We start from the raw sequence: 7175 nt of genomic DNA on the forward strand, positions 1-7175 counted from the left end.
AGCATCTTCTGAACACCACACGACACCACAAGACAGACAACACGCCTTCCTCTCCAAAATCAACTCAGAGAACAAAACAAGGAGGAAGGTTAATCCTCCTGGATCTGACACTATTCCAGCAGAATGCTAATAAGCAAAGCTAAAGAAACAACTGCATTTCAATTCATCCCAAAATAAAGTCATGTGGCAGAATTTCAAAGACTCGGCCTACTTCTCCAAAGGAAAAAGGAGACTAGTGTGGCACGAGATTTAATGCAGCTTCAGGTCTGGAGACAGCCTAATTGGCGTGGTGTTCATAGCACAGTCTCTTCAATTCTGCAGCAGCTAACAACAGTCACTTCCAGAGTAAAGCCAGGCCCTGGCAATGCCTGTACACATCTCATTGCAAAAGCAAATTCACTCACACTCATAAAACCACTCTCTAGGTCCCTGGCTGCCGACCCCAAACGCGCTCCCCCGCAGGAGCTCCCCGGACCCTGCTCGGGGCACCAGGGCTGGGCTCAGGAAGGAGTTTTTCCCCCGGGCAGATTGGCACAGGTCCCGGGGGGGTTCGCCTTCCTCTGCAGCACTGAGCACAGCCCCTTGCCGGGGTCCTCGGGGCCATTTCTGGCCAGCGAGTCCCTGCTGTTGCAGGAGCAGGAGTCCAGCTGTGCCCTCCAGCCCTCCGCCTCTCTTCCCTGGGCCAGCTTGGCAGGGGAACCTCACGTCTCCAGGTCACCTGCAAAACAAGGAGCCTCAAGGAAGCCGACTTTTCCCTGCTGCTTTTAAGCTGGCACACTTCCGTGGGGAGAAGAGAAAGCCTGGGGGTGTGTGGGGGGGTGTCTTAGCTATCTATCTATCTCTCTAAATCTGCTGGGAGGGAATGAAGACGAGGGAGCCAGGCTCTTCTCAAGAGTGCCCACTGAGAGCACCAGAGGCAACAGGCACAAATGAAAACACATGATATGCTCCAGCTGCACATGAGAAAACAACTTTTTCCTGTCTGGGTGGTCAAACACTGGCACAGGTTGCCCAGCGAGTTTGCGGAGTCTCCGTCCTTGGCGATGTTCAAAACCCAAGGGCACGTTGTCCAGGGCAAGCTGCTCTAGGTGAGCCTGCTTGAGCAGGCGGGTTGGACCAGAGGAACTCTACAGGTCCCTTCCAACCTCCACCCTCCTGTGTGAGTCTGTGCTTTGGTTTCACTCCTAAAGCACCTGAACTCAACCCTGATGCCTGCGGGAAAGGATGCTGGGACAAGGCAAGATCCCAGACTCCTCCCCGAGGACTCACCACAAAACCCCATCTACCTAGTCCAGAATATCGTATGGCAGACACACTCAGAAGAGAGAAAAGATCCTTTTATTGCAAACATCAACTGCGGCGGGGGGCGGGCCCGGGAGTCACAGGGCTTCAGCCCGTAACAGGGAAACGGCACCTACAACGACAGAGTCAGAGAGCACTGATAAACCCATGAAGGCAGGAATAGGCATGACTTGGTTCCCCTTTCTTTGGGGAACACCGTTGACGAGGAATTGTTCATAGCCCAGAAGAGAGAGCTATGGCTGGCATCAACCAGGGGATGGCTCTGGCACCTTATCCCCACGGGTAATGCACTTGGAGACCTGCATGCGTGCACAGATGCACAGGGCCCCTGTGCCACGCAGCAGGGCTCGATGGGGAGCCCCTGGGGAGTGGCCATGGAGTTATTTCCAAGCCCCGCGCAGCACCGTCCCTTGCCAGCGGGTCGGACTGACTTGGAGCAGCGCTGAGAGTTGGGAAAGATGGGCAGCAGAGCCTGGTACACACCTGGGCTTCCTGACCTGCTGGACCTTCCTGCTTCTTTTAAGTCCCCATCTCCTTCTCTCTTCCTTCTTTTCTTTTCTCGTTGGCATTCCTTCTCCTCTGCCCAGGCCTGTTTTCTCTTTCTTTTCTTTCCGTTTTCCTTCTCCTGGGGGGAGCCTGCAAACCTTTCCATCCCCCAGTATGATTAGGTAGGTAAAGCCAGGATCAACTAGAATCAGTTCTTGATTTACCCAAAGCTGACTCATTTCACCTTCTTTCCTCTGAAACGCTCTTTAGTCCTTCTGTGCATCCCAGGGAGTCTACTGTGCTCCCTGGGGTGGCTGGAGCCAAAGCAACGGGTGCCTACAACAGAAATGTCAGAGTCAGCAGGTGGCAAGGGACACCCTGGAGTAGCAGGCGACTGTTTGGCAAAATGCTGCCTTAGCCCTACAGAGAAGATCCCTCTGGCTGGTTTGCATTAGCCCGTTCTTCCAAGGGCCTCACTTTGGAACACAGGGTTCACACGGGTGTGTGACACTCAGTTCGTTTCTGGCAGCTCAGCAAACACGGGGATACCGTGTCTCGGGTAGGAGGGTAGCCCCTGATGGAGCTGCCATACCTCTGACATTTCGGACTCCACCACCGCGTCTCCCCCAGCTTCTTTGAGGACATCCAGCAGAGAAGCGGGTGGTGTGTGCAGCAAGGCTTCTGCCTGGTGGTCCTTGTCTGCTCTGCCTGCAGGGCCACTTTGCTCTTCCAAATGCAGGTCTAGAAAGGAAAAGCACGTGCAGCAAAGTGACTCCTTGGAAGTAAAGCACACCTAAAGCAAAACCCACCCAAAGCCCTACACCAGCTGTCTTCTCGACATTGAGGTTTCTGGTAGCCCAAGCCCCAGCCTGGGACAGCCCTCAGTTCCTCCTCATACCTGTGGCTCTGTCCATGGGGGCTGCCGACTCCCCGGCTGATGGACAGGAGCGGCCAGCCATCTCCTCCACAAAGATGTCACCGCAGTTTTCAATGAGAAACGCCACCAGCACGTTCACCTGCACACATCAAACCCTCAGTCTCAACCCAGGTGCCTGAAAATGTATCACACAGCCTTTCCCACTCCCGACCCTTGCCTCTGCGCAGGAGGCTGTGGTTGTGGGGCTGCTCTTGCAGGCAGCCACCCCACCAGCATTCGCTCAAGAGAGGAGGCAGCCAGGGACCTCTGAGCAGCCAAGCTCGGATGGGCCGGCAAGGCTGCAGCCGGCTGCTCAGTACAGCGCACCTTCTCAGTCACCGCCAGCATGGCCTCGAGGGGGAGCACGTCCTCGTTAGGTGGGCTCAGCAGATTTGGCCCAAGGCAGATGGCCAGGTTGCTGGCGGTCATTCTGCTGCTGGAGGCGTTGTGGCCGATGTGCTGGAGGAGGGCCAGCAGCCGCTTGAGGAGGACGAGATTGGCTCCAGGCAACTTCTTGGCCACCCTGAGGGAACAGGAACTCAACGTTAATAGAGCAGATGTTGCCCACAGCCGTCCCCGAAGCTTGCCCAAGGCAGGTGGGTTGCGCAGCTTTCCGGGTGCTCTCAGCCAGCGGCCAGTGCTCCTGCGCTTCAGGAAGGAAGCACGGCGTTGCTTCCCAGCTCCTCATTTCCCCCAAGCCCAGGCAAGGGAAGGCTCCCTGTCCATGCCCTTTCCCCCGAAATCTAAGCCCACCCCAGCAAAAGCAAGCTGTCAGAAGACACAGCTTTTTAAGGAGACCGTCCCTTTTCAGGCAAGTCCCAGGCCTCTACCAGTCCCTCCTCAACAGGCAGGCTGCTGCCCACACTTACGCTTTCAGCTCTTCAACCTTCTCCTCCTTGCCGCTCTTCTGCATCGCTGCCATCCAGTCCTCGTAGAGGTCTGTCACGAGGAGCTTGGCGGGGATGCTTCGGAGGAAGTCCTGCAATGCCAGGGGCTCCAGGTGAGCCTCTAAACACTCCAGGCCAGCCAGGAGCTCTTCCAGCTGCAGGTCAGAAGCGCTCACCTTCAAGATGACGGCCAGCAGCAGCGCAGGCTGGCTGCCCAGGTCGACATCCGCACCGTGGTCCAGGGCCTCCCGCAGCTCACGAAACTCTGTCCTGCCGGCAGCTCTTCGGAATATCCCTTCTGTCGACGGTCCTTCCTTGTGCAGGACAGCCAGCATCTCCTGCAGGAGGGGCAGGAGGACAGTTGCTTGGCTGAGAAGCTGCCTTCCAACAGCAGTGACCAAAGCACTGCCCCAGATCCTGCTCCTTGCCCCCCGCAAAGGGGGCTGGCACCAGAAGCGTCTTCTGGGGGTGAAGGGCCCAATCCCCCATCCCCGGAGCTCCTGGGGACACCCACCTCCCCTCTGGAGCAGCGGGAGGGAGGGCTGGGGACCCCCTGCCCAGGCTGGCTTACCTGGATGGGCCGGGGCAGGGAGCCGTCCTCCCCGCAGAGGGCTGCCAGGGGCTGGCCAAAGAGCGCCCTGCTGCAGCCGGAGCCCACCTGCCCTGGCGCCTGGGCAGCGGCCAGGGTCCTCCGATGAGCAAAGGGCCAGGGCAGCCCCATCCTCTTCCTCCTCCTGATGGTGTTCCCTCCTTCCGAAAAGGAAAATGGAGCAAGAGCGTGTCAATGGAGACAGCCGGGCCAGCACTCCCGGAGCCTGCCCTGCCTGCAGCACGGTGCTGAGGGCTGAGGCAGGATGGGCAGGGAGCCAGCAGCTGGAACCACAGCTCCAGCTCAGCGGCGCCAGCTCGGAAGCTCTTGAGAGCCGGCATGCCACCGGGACAACCTGTCCGAGCCCTCGCCCTGCCCTCCTCCAAACTGTGGGCAGCAGGAGAGGCTCTGGGTCCCCGCAGAACCACATCCAGCGGCTGCTGCCCAGCAGGTGTCCTTGCTCGTCCAGGTGACGTCCTCCCTTGGGGTGCCGCACCTGCATGGAGACACTCAAAGGACAAGTGAGCACAGCTCAACCATTTGCAGGACAATGTGCTTCTTTCCAGAACTCACCTGGTGAGCCGCAAAGTCCCCCAGCTTTGATAGATGGGGCTGTCGGTGGCCTTTGCCCTTGCTTGGGACGATCCTGCAAGAAGCAGGCTGCGCTTAGAGAGCAGCCCCGCAGCAGAAAGGGCCACCGGCGAGCTGCCACCCGGCACCAGCAGCCTGAGCGCGGCAGAGCTGGGACCCTCTGCCCTCCTGGGCTCTCTGCCCCACACGGCAGGCTTCCCCCCAGCGCCGCCAGCGAGGATGTGCTGGCATGCCTGGTGGCTCCCCAACCCTCTACGCTCCCCGAGTGGCACCGCGGGACGCTCCCTCCCTCCATCTCTGCCTTACAAGCTCACCCCGCTGGCCGCAGACGCCGGCGCAGCCAGAGACGGGTGAAAGGCAGCCATTCTCACCTCTGCCTGGCCCTCCATCAGCCTCTCCAGGCTCCTGGTGCTGAATGTCCTCCACTGGGCAAGAGAGAAGGAGCGGAGGAAGGTGAGCAGCAATGCCTAAGGACCAGGGCTCGGGGACAGAGCCCAGACCGGGGAGACACTCACGGTGTGGCGGCAGCTCAGCTCCTTCTCCAGGGGTCTGAGGGAGGGGAGACGGGTCACGCGGGCTCTCTTGGCTCCTCCTGGTGTCCTGTGCACCGGCAAGGGACAGGGAGAGAGCAGGCTGAGCCCCAAGCTGCCCCTTCTCTCCTGTGAGGCAGCTCTGCCCGAGAGCTGCCCGCAGCCGCAAGGGCACCTCTCCCCAGCTGGGGAGCTGTGTTCCCCCGTCCGGCTGTGCCTGCAGCATCCCCGCGGCTTACCCCAGCAGCGTGCCCACCCACAGCTCCTTCAGCGCCCGGGAGCTGCAGAAAGAGAGGAGAACCAGCGTCAGGACCCGCTGCCCCCCAGCCCGTGGGCAGAGGCGGGCGCCTGTGCAGCCCTGCCCCGTGGGGAAGGACGCCGGAGTGGGACGAAGCCCCGTGGGGCAGGACAGAGACGCTGCCCAAGCCCTGGCTCCCCGTGTCCTGCCAGAGCAGCTGCTTTTGCCCTTCTCTTCTGGGGACCCAAAGGGCACCAAGGGATGCAGGACCTGGCAATGCCCCCATCCCTCCCTGCCAGCGTGCTTCCCGCTCCCTGCCCAGGCTCTCCACACAGGGCAGAGGCCGTTCACAGGATGGCGTGGGCACGGTTGTGAACCTCTCCTGCCCGACCATGGGACGTGGCACCACGACTCACCCAAAAGCGGCAACACAGGAGCCGGTGGACCAGACGAGGATGACGGAGGTCCTGTCCTCATCGCCGCCTTCCTCCTCTTCCTCGTCCCCCGCCGCCTCCTTTCCGCCGCTCAGCACCCACAGCTGGTCCAGGGCCAGGCGGAGCTGTGGGCGCACGCTGGTGCCACGTCTGCAGAGAGCAGACAGGAGAGGCAGGCGGTGAGCTGGAGGTGACCTCCTGGGGATCCCCCCGGGCAGAGCCCCGTCCCCCACTTGCCCTTGGGACAGACGGACGGACAGCGATGGGCGCCTCCAGCACCCACCAAGGTGCCGGGGCCTGGGGCTGGTGCTGGGGTGTCCCTGCCCCGGGGCCAGGGCCAGGGCTGGGGGAAAGGCAGCTGGGCTCTGAGGGTCTTACTGCAACTTGGCGATCACCAGTTCCTCCTGGAGGAGGAGAAGGCGTCTCTCGCTCCTCTTGCGGCCCCGGGTCAGCCGCACGTCCGCGCTCAGCACCGCCTCGGCGTCGGCGAGAGCCTCCCTGCAGAGCAGAGAGCGGCGGGCATGAGAAAGGCCGCTGCCACCGCGGGTCCCAGCCGTGCCCCCGAGGCACAGGGAGAGCTCACCTGGAGCCGCAGCAGCAGTTGGCCTGGCCCATCCTGCCCGGGAGAGGAGGACCCTCGCCGTGGACCAAGGACGCGGGCCACTCGGCGACAGCGGGGATGGGAGGCGAGGTGCCGGTGCCGGCGAGGTGCTGCTCGGCCGGATCCTGCCTCCTCCCAGCGCTCCTGTGTGCCAGCACAGCTCCGTGCTGCTGTCTCTGGTGGCTGTGGGCTCCAACTGACCAACATTCCGAGCCCAACGACCAACATTCTGAGCCCAACGACCAACATTCTAAGCCCAACGACCAACATTCTGAGCCCAACGGAAAGTGGGAGGGGCACCCACCCAGTGGGTGAGAGTTCTCTCCAGTATGGCCGTCTCTGCCTGGCACTGGGGAGCCCCGGGCGGGCTGGACGGACCCAGCAGAGGGGAAGGACCGTCTCCCTCCACCTCTTGCCAACGCTTTGCCTCCTGCAGCCCAGGAGGCAGGGAGCCGCCTTTGCCCCAGGGGCACTTTTCTGGCTCGAAATCGCTCCACTTGGCGTCCACCATCACCCCAGGTGTCTGCACAGCTGCTTTCCAGCTGGGTGTCCCCCAGCATTTACTGGCGCAAGGGCTTCTTCGTCCCCAGGTCTCCAGGAC

General features: G+C 61.4%; 1 protein-coding gene across 1 annotated transcript; it reads right to left on the reverse strand.

Moving 5' to 3' along the window:
• Positions 1-2299: 2299 nt before the first annotated feature.
• On the reverse strand, positions 2300-4382 carry LOC142027803 (T-cell activation Rho GTPase-activating protein-like). The gene is made up of 6 exons (XM_075022009.1): positions 4163-4382; positions 3768-3929; positions 3574-3683; positions 3032-3227; positions 2687-2804; positions 2300-2529 (listed from the first exon to the last, which is right to left on the reverse strand). The coding sequence occupies exons 1-6, from the start codon at positions 4310-4312 to the stop codon at positions 2300-2302; spliced, it is 966 nt and encodes a 321-aa protein (XP_074878110.1). The 5' UTR covers positions 4313-4382.
• Positions 4383-7175: the final 2793 nt, after the last annotated feature.

The sequence above is a fragment of the Buteo buteo genome, unplaced genomic scaffold (genome assembly GCF_964188355.1).
Source record: "Buteo buteo unplaced genomic scaffold, bButBut1.hap1.1 HAP1_SCAFFOLD_58, whole genome shotgun sequence".
NCBI lineage: Eukaryota > Metazoa > Chordata > Aves > Accipitriformes > Accipitridae > Buteo > Buteo buteo.